Below are 20,958 nucleotides of genomic sequence, written 5' to 3' on the forward strand. Positions count from 1 at the left end.
ATTTACTCTAAGAATAATAAAGAAGTACAGTAAAGTAGAGAATGACATCATTCCAGAGAAATCAGCTGTGTTTGGTCATCTGTCCCTGAATTGTTCCCTCTTGTCAGACAGTACACTCATACAGTACGTGGGCAGTTCGTACAGTCACGTCAGGGGATAGAAATCCTGATGATTCATTCAGAGAGAGCTGAAGACGGTTTGAAAACTCAAACTGTGTCAAGGGTTTTGAGTGATTCAAATCAGCGACTGCATATGGTGCGCATACCAGTGGAAAATGTAGGCTCTTTTTTTAACGTAAACTATGCCTTATCTTTCCCTCATCTCCCTGCCTGGCCTTTGCTATCACCCCTCCCTCGTGTGTGTGCGTCTGACCCCTCCCCTCCCCTGGCGGAGCAGATATCTGCCTCAAGGAGACCATGTCTTTGGCTGACAGTCTGTACAACCTCCAGCTGGTGCAGGAATTCTGCAGGAACAACCTCAACCACTGCTGCCACTTCAGCCTGGAGGACATGCTCTATGCACATGCATCCATAAAGGTAAGGATGAAGGGGTTCAAAGAAATGTTTAGGTTTAAAAAAGACATGTATGTGGAGGATTTGGGAAGGTGCTATTTTTATAATGTGGATTAAGTTAGAGAAGGAGGGAAAGGAAAAGAGTTTCGGGGATAAGGAGAGTCAGGGCGGGAAATTACAAACAGGCAAAAATGAGTCACATAAGGAAAAGTTTAATATTGAATGTGTGTGAGCGGGTTGGGCTCTCACAGGGGTTGTTATTGTGTGTGTGTGTGTGTGTGTGTGTTGGTGCTACACACGCTGCAAGCCAAATACCCCCCTCTCTCTCAGACAGAGGACAGATTCTGCTCAGAGGAGATTCACAGTCCTGACCCGTCTCTGCCTGCCTCCCTTGTTCTCTCCTCTCCTCCCTCCTCTCCCACATCCCTTCTGTTTTTTTATCAAAACAACAAAATCTGTGAACTTTAGAGATAACAACAACTGCTGATTCACTCAGTCCTCAGGCTGACATCTCCCCGGTACACACACATGTGCGTCTGATTAATAAAATACTTAGTGTACAACTTCTGTTCCATCCAGACATCAGATGCAGCTGAGCCAGTGTGGGTAAATAGTATGCGGGGAGCGTGGGTAGGAACATTCGGATTCAAGTCACGGTCCGAGCTGACTGCGACTTTCCATTCTTCAAAACAACACAGCAGACGGTTTTCACACTTGTGCACTCTATGCTCTCTGTTTTCCCTTCCTTTCTCATTCACCACAGTGTTTATAGTGAGTGTGTTTTGACTGCATAGAGTAACAATCGTACAAGGAGGCAAATGAGGGTGAGGAATGGTCTTGAAGAGCAGTTAAAGAGACTGGCACACTGCCCATTCACCATACACTGCCCACTGAATCCTAACCAGTGTGTGTGTGTGTGCATGTCCATTTATCTAATATACTACACAAATGCCATTAAAGATCCAGTGTGTAGGACTCAGTGGGATATATTGGCAGAAATGGAATATGATATATAAGAAGTCATGAAATTCTTGCAAAAGTTATAGAATCAGATAAACTGTTTTCCAGGCCTGGAAATTGTTTTGGAATTAACAGAACCTTTTGGAAAAGTTTTGAATAAACATTGTTTTGGCTATTGTTTAGAAAAATCCAAAAACTTGTCTGACGTTCCATGAAATACATACCTCGTATTACTCTTTTAAAATCTCGTGCTGCGCTAGTGTGATGTTATACACATAGACCAGACCAGCATCGTGTCACTGCCAAGGCTGTGCCCCCTTTTTAAGAAAAAAAAAGTGCTTTTACGAAAAAATTCTGAAAAGTTATTAATTAAACGAGTGAATTGTGAGTATTTTGTCCTCTTGTACTTCGAAATTTGGGATGTGCTACCTATTTACATTTTTTGGAATATGCTCTTTTATTTTGCTCATTTGAAGTGCATCCTGCTTTTTAAAAAAAATAAATAAAATAAAAAAATCACCAAACAGTTTCACAAAACAAAAGTTTGTTTAATAAGAAAAAAATGCATACAGATGTATAACCTGTGTTTGGTTTATTATTAATTCTAATCTAAACACTGGTCAAATTTGCATTGATCTTCAGTTTTCTCTGCTCTAAAAGGGGCGCAGCCTTGACTAGTGTGTTGTGCGCGAACGAATCGTTCAAAAGAACGAATCTGTTGAGTGAATATACTGAACTTACTTACAGTTACTTCCATAACTGATTCGTTCATTTCTCAGTTCAGTTGAGCTCAGCAGCGAGCGTGCAGGCCGGGAGTGGAACTGCCGATTTGGTCCGTGCGAACGATGAATCACTCGCGAGGCAGAAAGGGTGCAGGGAGGGACTGCCTACCGCGTGACGAGTCACTCGGTGAACGACATAACCCCGATCCCTGAGTGGTTCAAATCATTTCTTCTCAGTGATACACTTTCACAGGGACCGTTTTCTCCAAGCTAACAGCTAATGTAGCCAGGAGTCAAGCCACATGAACACAATCACACACCTCCCCATTGTTTAAACAGACTTAGTTTCCAGATAAACAAACATAAAATGTTAGGCTGGCCAGTAATGAGACTCACGAGTGCAGGGCAGACGCAGCAGCAGCTCAGCCGTGTATCAGTTCAGTCAGTCGGACTACACAGTACACAGTCAGGGCTCTTCCCGCCAAGCACTGAACGATTCGGTGAACGAATCTTTTGAACAAATCTTTTTAATTAACTGATTCTAGTGATTCAGTAACATCTAAAGAACTGCTTTGCCCATCAGTAGCCTTGACGTCTTGTGAGGTACCCAGCTAGTTGGCGGCTGGAATGTCTAACAAGTGAGGCAAGTTAGCCTGGGAAGTGCGGCTTATATGCATTTTAAACTACTTAAATAAAGTCATGGAAATTAGGTAAAATATAATGGAAAAGCTATTAAAAAAAGTTTTGAAAATTCATTGGTAAAAATTTGCGGGAACCTTGTAATGTACAATTACCTGAAAATAAGTACCGTCGTGTTTTTGTTGCCTTAGAATGAGCTGTCAATATCTACACAGGGTGCGGGTCCTCGTCCACGGAGTCCGCCATGTTTCTATAGAAGCCATGGACGGACAGACCAAACACTAGCTCTAGATAGCACCACTCGCATTTTCGCATTATCGCATCAGCTGCTGTAGTTAGCAGCCCCTCTGTGATGAGCTGAACATCATTGGAAAAACACTATTTTTAATGTGAAAGTGCTTTTTTCAGTGTTTTTTCCTGCTTAAATTACCAGGTCCATTTGTTTTGGAGAGGAAGAGACCTCTGCAGATAATTCGGCTCTCAGTCAAAACCTCCTGAACGTCTGGATCTGAAGTTATCAGAGAAAAAAGGGCGAGCACACTTGAGCACATGTTCAGCTAGCACCCCATCTGCGATTAGCCAAACAGCGTCGGGAGAAACACTCATTTACAATGTGAAACTGCTTTACTTTATTGGTTTAAATCACCAGGTCTCTTTGTTTTGGAGAGGAAGAAACCTCTGTGGATAATTCGGCTCCCTGTTTAAACCTCCTGAACAATCAACTCTGAAAGAATCCTAACCGGGAGTTGACTCTTTCTATTCCAGTTTATAGGAACTGGAATCTTTTTTGTCTTTCTCTCCATGCTACAAAGTAAATCAACAGACCTGTGTGTGTTTTAACTGAAAGGTTTCCGACAGATGAAATCATCTGTTTTGGCCCCCAGAGTCTGTTTACAACATGAATGCATTTATCACTGATGTGGGTTACTCACTGGCTGCTTTGTGCATCCGTCTATGCACATGTGACATATTTAAACTAAACTCCAGATGGTGTTTTTGGCAGTTTTCATGAGGCATATGGGTTTGACATTAAACCACTCAGACAATGAAACATGCACTAATATTCAACTACACACACCTGAGCCTGTTACCTAGCAACAGCTTGCAAGCCGTGACCTCATTGATTTGTCAAAATGCTGTATTGTAGTGTGAGTGTAGCTCATCCTACATCTTTGGGGAGATACAGGGAGAAGGAGCTGTGACTGAAGAGAGGACATGTTGTTCCAATGACATTCATAAATAACTGCAACATTAACCATGTGTGTGTGTGTGTGTGTGTGTGTGGCCTTGCAGAGTAACTACCTGGTGTTTATGGCTGAGCTTTTCTGGTGGTTTGAAGTGGTTAAACCCTCGTTCGTACAGCCCAGAGTCTTCGATCCAAACGGTACGGCACAAGTTCACAGTAACATCAGCATGCTAATGATGGTGTTGACAGTTTTGCCATGTTATGCATACTAACTCTGATAATTAACTCAAGGTTGCAGCTGAATATTGAGTATCTGTCGTGTGTTTCCCTCAGCAGCAGCAGCCTGTGAGCCTGTGCCCTGTAGAAATATGGCTCCTGTGTCCAGTCCAGTCAAACAGAGCTATGCAGACAGACCTGACAGCCCAGAGAACATCCCTACACAGGGTAAAATATCTGTTATCGATAGGGGATGGGATGGTTCACGGTCCTCGCTTGTAAATACAACACAGCTTTCACAGAGTTTTTCCTCTATTTTCTTGACTTTTCAGTGATGTCAGGTGACATTAAAAGGATGTTTTCTTCTGTTGTGTAAAATATATACAAATTTAAGCAATTTAAATGATCCATGTCTGTCTCCAAAAGCTTTCAAGGCCTTTTTCTTCCCCTTCAAATTCACAAACTTTAAAGGATTTCCAGGACCTGTGAGAATCCTGATTTACACAGAACAGTTCCACAGTTTGTGGATGTGTTTTGAAACCAGAGGCCCTCTAGTGGCTGATTTACAGACATGCAGTAGCTCAGATGCTCATTTCAGCCCTACACTTGAATATTTGGCTTCTTTTAATTATCAGTAAATGAGGATGGGAACTGATCCAATTTTTTCATACCAATGCTATCATTGATTCTGCTAATTGATCTGATTTTCTATGCCAATGCTATCAGGGATTTGACACATCCAGTAAGAAGCTACTCTGTGTCTGTAACAGGTATAATGAAGAGGTCTACCTCCATGTCCTATGTGGATGGCTGTGTTGGGACGTGGCCCAAAGAAAAACGGTTAGTGCCTAAACTCCACAGAGCAGATGACATTCATTGACTTATGATTGCAAAGTGGTTTGTTGTTTCCCTGTTGAACTAACAGTACATTTCCTTCCTCCCTCAGCTCCACCTCTCGGGGAATCTCCTTCGAGATTCCTCTGGATGGAGACCCGACTGTGCCACTCTGTGAATCTCCCTCCCTCCGAGGGATGACCCGCTCTGCCAGCAGTGACGGTCTTGGGTTCAAAGTTCACTATGCATCTCGAGGGGGCATGAAGCGCCACCTCTCCCTCATGCCTGTTGATGTCAATGGCCAGAGCAGACACATACCTGAGGAGGATGAGGACTTCACCCCCCACAAGCCCTTGGGGCGGAACAACACATTCTCAGTGAAGAACCAAAGCAGGTACAGCAGTATGGAGAACAAAACTGAACGTCTGCAAAATGTCATAATGTTAATGCTAAAATTATAACATTGTTAAACATTTAAAATATCGTCAACCTGATTTTTATTCCAATCAAAATTTAATTTCTGTCTGATGCAAGATTCCAACGTTTTTCTGACATCATGTTGACATCCGGTGCCAACTGGGAGGTTGTTTTTAAATCAGTGTTATTTCTTCAAGCAAAAAAAAAAAAAAGAAAAGCTGATCATATAGTTGAAAATATGATTAAACTTCATGAAAAGACATAAAAATAAGAGGGACATCCAGCTGTGTATCTGACTCTGGGTGAGCAGGAGACATATTAAAAAGCTGACCGTTACTTTAAACAACCATCAGTTAATTTACTCACACTTGTCCCTAGGTACTCTAATGGAGTCCTCCCAGACAGCAACCACAGCCCCAATGATCACCATGGCAACCACAGTGGCCAAATCAGCCCATCAACTCCTCCGAGCATTGAGGAGGCCCTGAAGATTATCCACGACACTGAAAGGCCCCACGCCAGCTTGGGCGTGGGGGAAGGAGACAATGGCTTCTTTCTCCACGGGGCAGAGCCCTCAGACCCTTTGGACCCTCCAGGGGCCCAGGGTCAAGGGAACGACCCAGGTTCAGCGAAAGCTCGGCTGAACGAGCACGACGCCAACTCTGTGTCCACCGACGAAGTCGATACGGGCATCCATGTGAGGACAGAGGACATCCAGAGCTTGGATGAGGACTCCTCCTCTCTGAGAGACTATTCAGACATAGATCCAGACTGCGAGGCCATGACCCGGTCGTGCCCTCTGCCTGACCAGCAGGAGAAGGAGAGAAGCAGGGAGGAAGGACGGAAGGGGGTCGGTGATGCTAACCATGAGGGTGAGAGCGGAGGTGGGGGTGAGAGGAGCAGCCCCTGTCCCAGTTCAGCACCCACAATCCCCAGATCGCACACAGTCAGCCCCACCTCGTCCTCCGGAGGCTCTGGAGGCGGCATGGTCCGGATGACGAGCTTTGCAGAGCAGAAGTTCAGGAAGCTGGAGGGAAGGAGCAGCGGAGGAACCACACCAGAGAGTTCAGACCTTAATGTGCCGTACACACACCCACCAAAAAGCATTTCTTCTCAGGTTTGTGTCCAAATGTGTGTCACTCACCCCCTCTTTTATTTGAACTCTACTTTTGTAAAGGATAGCTGGAATTAAAACTTTGCACTTTTTTCTAGATGTCTACACCTCCTTTGCCAATCACATCCCCATCTCCAGTAACGCCTTCCCCCAGAGATCCCTCTCATCTGATAGCTTCAGAGATGATTCAGCTGAGGATGAAGCTTGAAGAGAAACGGAGAGCCATTGAAGCCCAGAAAAAGAAGGTAAATGAATACACAATAAAGTTCTCAATTTGTATAGATTTAAATGTAAATGTTAACACCATGTTGCTCCCGTCACAGGTGGAAGCAGCTTTCACCCGCCATCGTCAGAGGATGGGCAGAACAGCCTTTCTGAATGTAGTGAGAAGGAAAGGAATCACTGCCCCTCTCAGCCCCAGCTCAGGGGCAGCAGAGACACCTTCTCCAGAGCCTCTCACAGCCTCAAAGGAACCCAACCAGAGCAGCATGGAGCGGGCGGAGAGATGCAAGCCGGATGGAGCAGCTCCTAAATCTCCCTGTGAGGATGGTGGAGGTGAATGTTGTTTACACATCACTTATAAGGACGCTTTCCTGACAGTTCATGACCAGAGGAAGTAGAGGTTTATACTAAAATCACACTTACTATCACAAGGTCCTGTGATGGGACAGCTTCAAACAGACAAGGGTCCACTTGGAAGCAGACCCTCCTTCTCAGGTAGTCCCAGTTCCTGATCACACAGAAAGCGTTTTAGCAGCTGGAGGCGGCTTTTGCGTTGCAATGTGCCTCATGTTTCTGTTCTCTAGGTGCCTGGCATTTTTGTTTGAGCTCTCTGAACTCCCCAAGTTGAAAAACCTTCAACTCAAAGCGGAAAAACGCCCCGTGTCAGGACAGACAAGGCCAGCATTAGGATGTTTCTCTGGGCGTCATTTTCCACAATGCTTTTAGACGTTGTGAATGATTCTGATCAGACCGACTGACCCTTGTTTGCTCTGTGGTGATACAGGTGTGGCTCCAGGAGAAATCGACCTTACAGAATACACACGCTCCATTGAGAGGCTGAACACGTCGCTGGGCTTCCTGCAGACAGAGATGCAGCGCTTGGCTCAGCAGCAGGAGAAGATCATGTCCATGAGAGAGCAGCAGCAGCAAGCCTGGGTCATTCCTCCTCCTGCTCCATCTCCACACAGGTATTACCTAATGATAGATACTTTAATCCAAAGAATAAGTTCACCATCATTTACCACTGTGTGTGTTTTCTGTCCTCCTCAGGCAGCTCCGTGAGTTACGCAGCAGCAGTGTAACAGGACGGGGATCAGGCCGAGGCTCGGTTGGGTCTTTATCTCCCATCCTTTCTTCCTCTGGCTCTCCCCGTGCTCCCAATCGTTCCCCTGCTGGCATCAAGCGGCGGCCAGCCTCCTTTCATGCCCGGACACCACGTACTCCGCGACCAAATGATCTGAAGGTCACACCTTTCAGTCGAATGCTAAACACCCCCACTTCAGTGGACAGCCTACCCAGACTGAGGCGTTTCACCTCCAGCCAAAACCAGATCAGCTCGTTTGCTTACCTGGGCCACGACGAGGGGGTTCAGGACAGTAAGAAACAAGAGGCCAAGGACAATAAAGAAAACACTAAGGACAAAGAAGAGGCAGCGGCGAAGAAGAGTGCTGGCACTCCTCAGCCTTCTGCTAAAGAAGCAGCCAAAGAGAAAGAAGATGAGCGAAAGGAGGAAAGAAAGAAGGGTGAAGTCAAACAGTCGAGGTCATCAGAGGTGTTGCGTCAACCGGTGTCTGAGAACCAAGGGCGCACAAGCAGCCAGGTCAAGGGAGAGCAGCAGGACAGAAGAGACCTGGTGGAGGTGCCTCTGTCTGGGCTGAAAGCTCCAGGAGGAGCACCAGAAGGAGAAGGAGAGGCAGGAGGAGACACGTACGGAGAAGACCAAAAGATGTGCTGTGGATTCTTCTTCAAGGTGAGCTGGAGCTACAGAATTATATAAAGGATCATATTTATAGTCATAAAAACATTTTTTTTTAATCTTTCCAATGTCTAGGATATTTAATGTAATAGTTTATGGAAATATTACCTGTGAAGCCTAGACTATAGCGTTTCCACTGCAAACAGTACTCTTAAATGTGGGTGGTGCACAGAGGGGCGCGTTCGAACCAGGGACCCACTGCACCACCGTGCCACTGACACCCTCCAACAACCCTGTTTTAACAAATAAATGCAAATTTTAAAAGTAATTTATGCTTTTTGTAAATGTACTATATTATTACTGTACTTAAAATGGCTTTACATTTAATGAAGAGTGCATTATGACTTCTCTAGCACATAAAACTCAAAGTTTAGGACTTGGGATTTGCCTTTCTTGACTTAAGACTTAACTGCAAGGACTTGAGACTTACTTGTGACTTGCAAAACAATGAGTTGGTCCCACCTCTGTTTATGACAAACTTTTTCACAGCAGGCATTTTGACAGAAATGCACAGGTGGCACTAACAGTATTAAAGTTGTCTTCAAACCCACAATTGTTGCCCTGCAATGCAGCAGTTAATGGTGTTATTAGCTGCTCCTGTCTTTGACAAGTCAAAATATCTGCTGAGAAAAAGGGCTATTTAACTTAAGTTTTGGGCGCCCAGTGGCTTAGTCCCATATATGAAGCCACTGTCTTTTCCGCAGTGGCCATGTATTCGATTCTAGTGTGCGGCCCTTTGCCCCTTTTGTGCTTAGACTGTCCTGTCCAATAAAGGCAAAAAGCCAAAAAAATAATAGTATTAACTTAAGTGCAACTCCACCTTTTACCCCCCTTTTATTCCCCATTTTATTCCCCCCTCACCCAGGTCTGGAACCACTACAGTAAAACTATAATACCAACTGATATACACAGTTAATTAACTCCTCATTAATAATACAGTATATAGAGCCTCATGGTGCTATATGCAGGCTGCAGCGACAGGAAGAATCTCATACTGTGTGAGCCGGGTACAACATGTGCAGTGTTGTGCCTGTTGAGCCATGAGCTGATCAAATACAATACATGAGTGAATCTAGGCCAAAAAAAAAAGAACAGCCAGAGCACAGATGCATGGTCAACCATCAGAGCTCTGATTATAGAGCAGAGTCACAGCTTTGTTGACAGAAGGTAATTATATTAAAGCCACATTAAATACTTGATACCACCATAATTCCGATAATTACACTCTAGGGTTTATTATGTCATAACAACTTAATGCAGGATGTAGTCATTCATCAACTGAGTAAACATTTGTGTGCTCCCCATCCATCAAACACCAGGATGATGTGAAAGGGGAAGAGGACATGGCAGCAAAGAAGGCAGCTCTGCTGGAGAAGAGGCTGAGGAGGGAGAAGGAGATTCAGGAGAAGAAGCAGCAGCAGGAGCTGGACCAGGAGCAGAAGAGGGAAGCTGCACGGTCTGTCTGACTTTCTTACTCCCTATACGCCTGTGCGGGCACTGTTCCCAGGTTTATGGCATCAATACACACAGTTAAAATTGAGTGTGCAGTCCTACAATAAATCTTCATCTTGGGCTCCTCCTCTAGGTTGAAAGCCGAGGAGGAGCAGCAGAAGAAGGACGATGAGAAGGCGAGGAGGGAATACATCAAGCATGAATATCTGAGGAGGAAGCAGCTCAAGCTGATGGATGACATGGACGAGGTCATCAAGCCCCGATCTGGAAGTCTCAAGAAGAAGCCGCGACCCAAGTCCATCCACAGGGACGTCATGGAGTCGTCTACGCCCCCTGTGAGAGCGACAGGTTAGCAGCGTACAAATCATATGCACGAACACACGTGTATCACTGCATGAGAGCCACTGATCCGTGCTTTACCTGTTCATGTGTTGCAGGGGTGCGTCCTCGAGGCTTCTCAGTGTCAAGTGTTTCTTTGGCGTCTCTCAATTTGGCTGACAACGACAGAGATCAGCCAAATAACAAGAAGAACAACAGGTGAGACCCATTCGAGTGGATTTTAGACTCTTACCTTTCCCTTGATTTCAATTTCATTTATCCCATTGAAAGAGCATATCACCCGCAAAATAAAAATTTCTATGTCAGTTACTCACCGCATGTTGAGTTGAATTTGTGAAGAAAACATTATTTTTCTCACATGCCTCCACTGTGAACGAAGAATCAAAAAACGGCAAACATTTTTGATGAATTGAAGTCCAAGTGAAACCACGTTTAACAACAGTAAAACTATATCAAAACTTCATCTACAATCTCTCACACAACTTGGCAGTGTACTCTAGGGCTGCCCCTGACTAAGATTTTTCTTTGTCGATCAACAGTCATCATTTAGGGCCATTAGTCGACTAGTCGCCCGCATGTTTATGATATTAATGTAATTATTAAATGATATATTTTGGGCGGGGCAACACAATGGTTTGAGTTGAAGGTGTGAGAAAGAATAGTATCAGTAACATTGTTAACACTGTGCTACATTACAGAGAAATACAAAACCGTACTAATGAACCTTCATTAATATAGGCCTATATTTTATCTACAAGTGCACGTCACACACTGAGCGAGCCGCCTGTTATTGACGCTGTGGGCTAATGGGCATGTAGCTACTTCCATGTTTCAGATGATACGTCATGTTTGTAGTCGACCAATGAAGATGAGTTTACATATCACCTTGGGTTCGTCCTTCACCTTCTCAAAATGATCCCACACTTTGGATTTCCTGGCCGACATGTTATTAACTAGCCTGTGGAATAACCGCAGGTACCAGCCCTGGAAATTAACCTGACTCCTGTCTGACTGCTGAGCGTGGCCACTTCCTGTGTCTGTCCTTTGAAATTAAATTCCCACATGGTCCAGTCATATAGGTTTGGATTTATTTTTGACAAGGCGCAGCTCCTTATAGAGTTTCGGGTTTGTTTGTTTTTTTGTTTTGCTTTTTGTGACTAAGCGACCTCTGAAATCTTGCTGACTAATGACCTTTATGGTCGACTAATGTTTGGTTGACTCCAAACAGAATCCAAGTCTCATGTTTTCAGTTGTATGCTCAGTACGTCCCAAACACATGCAGTTTCACTAAAATGTTACAATATAAAACACTTCTGCCTGCATTAGTTCCACATGAGTAGAGATGCTGCCACATGCTCAGGTGCTACTCAACCGTGTGTGAGACTCTTTTAAACTGAAATGTTTTAGCGAAAATACATGTGTTTTGGAAGTACTGAGCATATGACTAGATAAATAAGACTTGGATTATACTGTTTGAGTCATGTGAGAGTTTGTAAACAGATGCTTTGATATAGTTTTGCTGTTGTTGAACGTGGTCCCCAGTGACTTCATTTCATTAAAATTGTTCCTCCTTTTTGGATTCTCCGTTCACGGTGGAGGCATGCGGAAAAAAATGTTTTCTTCACGAATTCAATATAACACGGGGTGAATAATTGATACTCAAATGGTCAATGTGTGGGTGAACTATTCCTTTAAGTAACGGGAACTGTGCTGCACAGTGTGCTGCTTTACAAACTTTTGTGTGATGGGTTGTTCGTATCTAATAATTTTAATCATGTTGTCTTGTTGGATCTGTCTAAAAAACTTAAGTGATGAACTTAACGCCACCTTAGTTCTGTCATCTTCTGCCCTCTCACCACCTCTCCATTCTCATCCCCAAATCAAAGTCACCTGTTAAAGTTGGCTGACATCTTATAGTACTACGAGCAGACTTAACATGCATCTTATTTTCGTGCAACTTCTCTTCAAACTCGTTACAATCGTATTTTATTCTTCAAGTAGAAGTGGTTTGTGCAGTTAACCATTCATTCATCCACATATTACCACCACTGTGATGTGCTCTCCCACAATTAAACTTTTAAAACTTTAAGACACTCCCACCCCATATTTCATCTGCATCACACCCAGATGTCATAAACTCTGCTGGGATTTTAATGTCATGGGGTGTTTTGATGTTGAAGTCATTTTGTTCTTATTGTTAAGTCTTGACTTTTATGAGGTTTACACTCTCGACTCTTTGTACCCCTCCCTCCTTTCTCTTTCTATTTTGCATGCGTCCCTCAGAGGCAATAGAGTATCCCATATCCCGTTCTATCTAAGCTCTCCCAAAGAAAGAAAGGGAAGGTTAGTAAGTGATGAAGTGTACTGGATGTGGCTCCATGTAGAAATAGCTCCATGTAACTTTAGCCTGTGTTTCATTAGACACTCTTTCAACACAGACTCACATTAAAGCAGACAGACAGTATAATTCAACATATTCTATTACTGCAGTTTTTGCTTCTGTATTAAGGTACATGGGACCGGCGTGCGCTGAGATGTGTCCGCCTCAGTTCTCCTGCTCTGTATCCTCTCTCTGCCTCTTGCAGTATTGCTCTCAGGCTGCTGTTTGCGCTCCTCTCTCTGCTGGCTGCTCTGCGCTTCCCCACTGTGTTTGCTGTTTTCTCCCACAAGTACTCGAGCTCATCCCTCACAGTAGCCATAAAGACAGCACTGAGACTTTGCTTTGCTTGGCTGAACATGCCTTTCTGTCTCTCGCTGTGCAGCTTCGTCGGAGTACGTACAGTGTGATGTAATGCAAGACAACAGGCAGGGGTTGGAGAATTGTGTCACAGCGTCTGACCTTGTTCTGCAACATCTCTCTCTCTCTCTGTGCATGTCTGTCTGTGCAATCTGTCGGCGTGCGCTTTCATACCCCATATATGCTCATGTGTGTCAACCTCTACGTGTGTGTTGTGGGTTCTTGTGTCCGTGTGTGTCATTTGTTGGTTTGTTTGTGATCGTCTCCAGGCCAGACTCTGCTGAGGGGTTTTCTTCCTGTCCTTCGACTGGTAGTCGTAACGGAGAGAAGGATTGGGAAAATGACTCCACCACCTCCTCCACTCCCTCCAACAATGAGTACACAGGTAGAAGACACACCCGGCAGTGTATTGTGTAAAAAATAACTGTACCACTATCGTTATATCAATACCAATAGAGTACTTCATTTGAAATAATCCTTTCATTTTATGGATTTATTTCTATCAGACGCCACAAGTGTGTAGTGTAGCCATACTTTCAAAGAATTTGGTTTCATCTCTGTGTGCTAAACCACCAGCTACATCAAATACACTGCACTCGAAGACACCACAAAACAGGCTGTATGGGTTGTAGCTGTTGCAGTAGTGGGCCAATCACACGTCGCACAACCTGTTCAAATCCCCCATCCATTCCAATAGACATGACTTTTCTAAGATGTCTAGATATATGATTACTGTCAGCTGATTCCACCCAAATGCTCAGACTTATTTGAATGGCTTGCAGTGCTTGGCCGCGAGCAAAACCATACAAGTAGTCTTTTTTTTTTTTTTTTTTTTTCTCCAAGATCTGGGTACAAAAAGTTTTGAATGCAGGTAACGCTTGACTTGACAAGTTTTAGCACTACAGTTTTGAATGCAGGTAACGCTTGACTTGACAAGTTTTAGCACTACTTGGTACTGTGTTATTTCAGCCAATACCTTGAAGGTATCGATTAGCGATACTCAGCTCTACTGTTTATAGAGTTTGTCAACATTTACACAGCTACTGAGCATGATGTGACATTTCATGTTTGCAGTCTCATGCTTGTGCTTTTCTTCCCACAGGACCCAAACTATACAAGGAGCCCAGTGCCAAGTCCAACAAACACATCATCCAGAACGCCCTGGCTCACTGCTGCCTCGCTGGCAAGGTCAACGAAGGACAGAAGAACAAGATACTTGATGTACGTTTTCCAATTATGCGCCCGTGTCTTTCTGCATTAGTGGTCCAGTGTGTAGGATTTATGGGGATTGCTTATCTTGGTTAGGACTCCGTCAGTGTTCATTGCTCAGGACGTTTTTACAATGAGCCGAATTATCCGCAGAGGTCTCTGACACTCTTTTTGCGGAGAGGCTGCTAACTATGGTGGCTAATGCAAGTATGCAAATGGCCCTATCTAGGGCCAATATTTGGTTTGTCCATTCTGGGCTACTGTATGAAAATGGTGGTGCAACACGGCAATCTCCATGGACGAGGACCCGCTCCCTGTGTAGATAGAAACAGCTCATTATGAGGTAATGAAAAAACAAAGATTCTTATTTTCAGGTGATTATACACTGTAGAAAACGTACTTATATTATATTCCACTTCTGCCAATATATCCCCCTAAATCCCACACACTGGACCTTTAAATATTCCGCACTAAACAATGACTTTTCTCTGTGGTTTTCTGCAGGAAATGGAGAAATCCGAAGCCAATAACTTCCTGGTGTTGTTCCGTGATGGTGGATGCCAGTTCAGGTCTGTGTACACATACTGCCCCGAGACGGAGGAGATCACCAAACTGGCCGGCATCGGGCCGAGGAGCATAACAACCAAGATGATCGAAGGCCTGTACAAGTACAACTCAGACAGGAAGCAGTTCAGCCAGATCCCAGCCAAAACCATGTCCGCCAGCGTGGACGCCATCACCATCGCCAGCCACCTGTGGCAAACCAAGAAGCAGGGGACGCCCAAAAAACTGCATACTAAGTAGCGCAAGATGGCAGGGCAAGATTTGCTTCTCTGGAAGGAACACAGACAAATTTGTGGATTTTACTTCATCATTAAAAGGACACACGGTCCCACTGTAATAAATCACAACTGGAATGTAGAACACGAGTGGGCCTCACAGACGTTGTTGTCACGGAGCTGACTGTTGCGCTCTGGACTGCTTAAACGGGCACAAGTGTGTACGTGTCAGCATGTGTATCAATGTTCTCATGTGCCAAAAAAAGAGAAGAAAACAATAGGCGGACCAATGCCTTACCTAGTTGAACCACTGAAGCACTGAATGTCACGCCTCAGACAGAGGCAGTTTGGTTTCTATAAGTTGATCATGCGTGGCCTTATGCTTGTTTTGTGTCATATGGATGCGCTGTGGTGTCATTTTGTCAGCGCCTGTTGAAACAGTCTGTTGTGATACAGGAGAGGTTGTGTGTACTCACAGGTCTGGGATCAGATTACGCCCCCCGGCAAGCCCAGGTTGTTAAAAGGGTGGCCTGTCTGATCTGTGATCAGATAGAGGCAGCATTTTTGATGACCGTTTTGCTGCTACACAGGCATGTTTTTGTTTTTTTACATGTGACTGAAAAACAGTTCAATTTTGTGTATGTGTGTGTATATTGAAGTGCCAAGACGAGTGAGGAAAATACCTCAGTTGGTGATTGCAATTACTTTCCAAAAGTGTGAAATGATGAGAGTGTTGAGCATATGGAGTACCATGAAACAATTCTGGAAAGCACCTGCAATAGACTCTTAATTTATTTCATTTTGATAATGCTTTGAAGAATATTTTAAAAAGGCGTCTTAGATTTTATCCAGAGAAACATAATATACTGTGCGTATATAAGTTAAATTAGTTTGTATATGATGGCAGATCCATTCGAAATGAACGAGTCCGCTTGTAGTAGCTTTTTGAGTAGCTTTTATAATTTATCACGTGTGTGTATCAGTACGTATGTCGTCGTTTGGGGCCTTTAAATGTGCTACAAATGCAAAAAGTGTGATCTAACGCATCACTGATAAGACGATCATTAGCGGTAGAATAGATGGACATCCCACCCTGTGTCATCTGTCTGTGCAATTTAAGAGTATTTTAAATAATCACCACTGACCATGTTTGAACTAACAGATGCTCAAATGCCACTTTAACGTGGGTATTGTCTTAACTATTAGATCTTGATGACGCCCAAAGTAGTCCACACTTGTAAATAAATGAATTCACGTCTGATAGCACTTCAAGACCCCGTCCACTGTCGTTAAGTCATTCACGACTGTCATGCTTGTTACTTTACTTTTACATTTTTTTATCACATGTTCCTTCAGTATGTGTTGACACTGTACAGATATATTTTTGGCATATAGAAGTATTTTTTGTAATGACATTGACTTGTCAGAGGTGTGTGCTCATGAAGCAGTACGGGTGTTGAAGGAAGTGTGTTGAAAGCAAAGGCAAGGTATGCAAAGTCTCAACAAGGCTTTATTGTGGTGTTGTATGAAATCCATTAAGTATACTGAGGAAATCATAGTATTTTTTTTTTCCAACTCTTGAATTCATTTTCTTTTCAATTTACTAAATATGCTAAACTGTTCATGGATTTTTTTTTCTATTACTTTGAGCTTTATTAAAATGCCAGCTATCAACAGTATTCATGGTGTCTCATTTCACGTCTCTGTCTCGATTCAAGTGTGATGATGATGAAAATAGCCTCATTTAAACTGATATTAAAGGAACACTTCAACCACAAAATGATCATTTGTATATAAGTTAATCACCCTGTGTTATGGTGAATTTGTGAAGAAAACGCTGTTTTCCTCACACGCTTCAACAGTAAACAATGAATACAAGAGGTGAGACAGTTCTTAATGAATTGAAATCATAGGGGGCCGCGTTTAACCACGGCAAAACTAACACAAAGTCGTACAGTAAAATCCCAGTCTCATTTATCCAGTTGGATGCTCAGTACTTTCCAAACACATACATTCTCATTAAAACCTTACTATTCAAAACACTTACATATAGTAGTAGTGCACCTGGGCAAGTGCATGCATTTTACCTCTGCTCATGCATTGGGACTTTTTATGTGAAAGTGTTTCAAATACTGAGGTATAACTAAAATGCATGAGTTTAAGAAGTACTGAGCATACAACTGGACAAATGAGACTTGGATTATAGATAATTTGATATAGTCTTGCTGTTGTTAAATGTGGCCCCCTTTTTACTCTCACTTATCCAGGATTTTATCCATTTCTACATTCTTAGTTTTAATGCAATTTTATTTGTAAAGTCCAACATCACAAATCACAATTTGCCTCAGCGAGCTTTACAGCGTACGACATCCCTCTGTCCTTAGGACCCTCACAGCGGATAAGGAAAAACTCCCCCCAAAAAACCTTTAACGGGGAAAAAAATGATACAAAACCTCAGGAAGAGAAGGGATCCCTCTTCTAGGACGGACAGACGTGCAATAGATGTGTGTACAGAGCAGATCAACATAATAAATTTACAGTAATCCATATGACAGTGATACATAAAGACAGGGAGAGACAGAGAAGGCATGCATGAGTTATTAATATCCAAAAGATCATGTGTGGTTAAAGTATTCTTTTAATGCTGTTCGGTTTACTCTCTGAAATAAAATCACTTCCCCTTATTGATGCAAAGAGCTAAGTAAATAAAACCTGCTCGTATCATCTTGATTATCATCACTGTGTTGTGTAGGCTGCACAAACAGAGACCATCAGCGGGACTCACACAGACAGTTTACAAAAAAATCTAGTTACTATGCAACTCCAGATTTCAGACTCTATTATCATCATCATAGTCATTATTTGTAGCTGTGTGTATTTTCATCCAGACTAATGAAGCTTCACTGAGGCAGACCTGACGCTGTTAAATAAAACATGGAGTTAATAAGAAACTTTGCACTTTATCCACCACATCCATCATATTATTCTTATAGATGGATATATCAGCTGGGCCCATATATCAGCCAGTATCAGCTTATTGTAGATATATTGGTATCAGAATTATGTCGGCTGATAATTAAATGGCAGACAGAAATGTCAAAGGCATGTTTGAGGTCATTTAGAAATCGTTTTCAGTACATCATTTGAAATGGTGATTTGAAATTGTAATCATTTCTATGTTAGGGTTATTTTTCAACTATAAAATGTCAATTTACATATCTTGGTATCAATTCTCTGATAAACAGATGGGGGATCAAAGAGGGGATCTTTATCAAAATGTTTGTCAATGTTCAAAAGTGATTAGACTCAAAATAGTTCAGGCTCTAATATGATGTTTTTTGGAAATATCACCAGAAAGTCTTAGATATTATTTATACAAATGTTTAATAGGTGTCATATTTATGGACTGTGAAAATGATATATTTAATTATGCAAATTAGACCAATGTTGTGCACAAAAACTAACGGGCAGGGGTTAAAAAACCTTTTTGGCTGACACAGAATAGTTTCCACTGAGGGGCCACAGAAGGTCTGTGCTAATGAGGACAAGACACCACAGGCATACAGAACACTAACAGCTTACAAACATTTCTTCCAGCTTTTTTGGAAGACAGTGTCACTCTCTTAAAAGTAGTATCCAAATGTATTTAAAGAACGAAAGGTAAAAGTATTCATTATGCAGTATGGCTCATGTCAGAATAAATATCTGTGACATCACTGGATTACAATTAGTGATGCATTTATGTGTAAGTGTCACTAATGTTACAGCTGGTGAAGGTGGGGCTAAATTCATCCACTATGTATACTGCAGGGTAGCCTCATAGTAATTCATTTATATTTACATTGATAATCTAATTCTGCAAAGTAGCTTCTTGTCATTTGGATACTCTATAGATAGTCATTTTATTACAGCCGAGGGTTCTTCCATTGTTTCCCCAGTTTTTTTTCTGGGGGGAGTTTCTTCTTAACTGATGTGAGGGTCAAAGGGCAGAGGGTGTCACACGCTGGACAGATTGTTCGGGGATATCGGGCTATCTGAATAAAACTGACTGTAGTGAAATGTAGTGGAGTAAAAAGTACAATGCTGAGTACAATAATGTTGTAAAATAACAGAGGCATCCTGATCAGATGCCTGAACCACAACAACTGGCCCTTTTCAAAGCAAAGTTGCAGCGCCTCTACTCCGAACTCCTTACCCTATTTCCAAGACTAAACCCAGCTACCCTTCAAAGGAAACTCATTTCAACCACTTGTATCCGTGATCTCATTCTTTTGGTCACTACCCAGAGCTCATGACCATAGGTGAGGGTTGGGTCGTAGATGGACCAGTAAATCAAAAGCTTGGCCTTCTGGCTCAGCTCTCTCGTCACCACAACAGTCCGGCACAGCACAGTGACCACGGTTCAAACACTGTGCAGAGTTTGCATGTTCTCTTGGTGTAAATTAGGTTAAGCCTTAGAGATAGGGTGAGGAGCTCAGACACCCAGAAGGAGCTCGAAGTAGAGCCGCTGCTCCTTCGCGTGGAAAGGGGTGAGTTGAGATGGTTCGGGCATCTGATCAGGATGCCTCCTGGGTGCCTCCTGTTAGAGGTGTTTCAGGCACGTCCCACTGGTTGGAGGCCCCGGGGCAGACCCAGAACACGCTGGAAGGATTATATATCTCGTCTGGCCTGGGAACGCCTTGGGGTCCCCCAGGAGGAGCTGGAAAGCGTTGCTGGGCAGAGGGACGTCTGGAGTACTTTGCTCAGCCTGCTGCCCCCACGACCCCGCTTCGGATAAGCGGTTGAAGTCCCACTGAATGTTCTCCTCGGCAAATACGCTCAAAAGAGCCTGGACCTCGTCCACTTCTCGTAACTCCTCTTCTTTTGCTCCATTCTCCAAATGATCAAAACACACATGTTAAGCTTGTAAAAATGAAATAAAGTTTGCAGCCACACTGGTATTAAGGTGTGGAAAGCTGCAAGTGTGTGTTCCACCAATCCACCAATCAGCGTTCTTCAGCACTCAGCCCCGCCCCTAAAGAATTCAGGGGAATCTTTACTAGGTACTTATTTCAGGGACAGTCTCGGTTTGAGGGAAAGTTTTTTTCCCCTTGGTAATTTCGGTGCAAACATGCCAAGGATTTTCAAAATCCCGGGGTAATGAAAAAAAGTTCCTGCAGTGGAAAAGGGGCTAATGCTTGATTTTTCATACTTAAAGGGATAGTGCACCCAAAAATGAAAATTCAGCCATTATCTACTCACCCTTATGCTGAGGGAGGCTCAGGTGAAGTTTTAGAGTCCTCACAACACTTGCAGAGATCTCAGGGGAGAGGGGGTAGCAACACAACTCCACCTAATGGAGGCTGACGGCGCCCCAGATTCAAACGTCCAAAAACACATAATTGAAACCACAGAATATCTCCATACTGCTCGTCCGTAGTGATCCAAGTGTCCTGAAGCCCCGACATAAAAAGTTGTTTGGAAAAACCTCATTTGAACTCTGTTTTTAGCCTCATTGTAGCCTGTAGCTCTGACTGCCTCTCTGTGGACCGCGCTCGTGTGGGCGCCGTAAGCCTGATCTCTGCAAGAGATGTGAGGACTCTAAAACTTCACCTGAGCCTCCCTCAGTATAAGGGTGAGTAGATAATGGCTGAATTTTCATTTTTGGGTGCACTATGCCTTTAACAGATCCCACTGATCCCAAATAGCTAGGAGAAATTAAAACAAAAGTTTCAGGAGGATATATCCCCCTAAATCCTACACACTGTACCTTTAATGTTTTTTATTTAAGTGAATGCATTATTCCACAGAAAATGAGTCTTTTGCACATAAGATGAAAAGGGCCTCATGTCAACCTCTATGTACGCCACTGTTTCATTTTCCAT

General features: G+C 43.2%; 1 protein-coding gene across 3 annotated transcripts in view; it reads left to right on the forward strand.

Annotated features, from left to right (window-relative positions):
* The window catches only part of camsap2b (calmodulin regulated spectrin-associated protein family, member 2b), a 52,684-nt gene extending 35,915 nt beyond the window's left edge, over positions 1 to 16,769 (forward strand). The window contains exons 6-22 of one of the 3 annotated variants that reach the window (XM_050033465.1): positions 397 to 536; positions 4,127 to 4,217; positions 4,353 to 4,463; positions 5,006 to 5,075; positions 5,182 to 5,463; positions 5,865 to 6,603; positions 6,699 to 6,845; positions 6,924 to 7,155; positions 7,607 to 7,790; positions 7,873 to 8,572; positions 9,898 to 10,034; positions 10,164 to 10,378; positions 10,468 to 10,567; positions 12,653 to 12,712; positions 13,376 to 13,491; positions 14,209 to 14,327; positions 14,820 to 16,769. In XM_050033465.1, coding sequence (XP_049889422.1) covers positions 397 to 536; positions 4,127 to 4,217; positions 4,353 to 4,463; positions 5,006 to 5,075; positions 5,182 to 5,463; positions 5,865 to 6,603; positions 6,699 to 6,845; positions 6,924 to 7,155; positions 7,607 to 7,790; positions 7,873 to 8,572; positions 9,898 to 10,034; positions 10,164 to 10,378; positions 10,468 to 10,567; positions 12,653 to 12,712; positions 13,376 to 13,491; positions 14,209 to 14,327; positions 14,820 to 15,119 — 3,743 coding nt within the window. In that variant the 3' untranslated portion in view covers positions 15,120 to 16,769. The remainder of the gene's footprint in view (positions 1 to 396; positions 537 to 4,126; positions 4,218 to 4,352; positions 4,464 to 5,005; positions 5,076 to 5,181; positions 5,464 to 5,864; positions 6,604 to 6,698; positions 6,846 to 6,923; positions 7,156 to 7,606; positions 7,791 to 7,872; positions 8,573 to 9,897; positions 10,035 to 10,163; positions 10,379 to 10,467; positions 10,568 to 12,652; positions 12,713 to 13,375; positions 13,492 to 14,208; positions 14,328 to 14,819) is intronic. The other 2 variants (XM_050033466.1, XM_050033468.1) reach the window with 2 other exon arrangements.
* Positions 16,770 to 20,958: the final 4,189 nt, after the last annotated feature.

Source organism: Epinephelus moara, chromosome 21, assembly GCF_006386435.1.
Source record: "Epinephelus moara isolate mb chromosome 21, YSFRI_EMoa_1.0, whole genome shotgun sequence".
In the NCBI taxonomy this organism is placed as follows: domain Eukaryota; kingdom Metazoa; phylum Chordata; class Actinopteri; order Perciformes; family Serranidae; genus Epinephelus; species Epinephelus moara.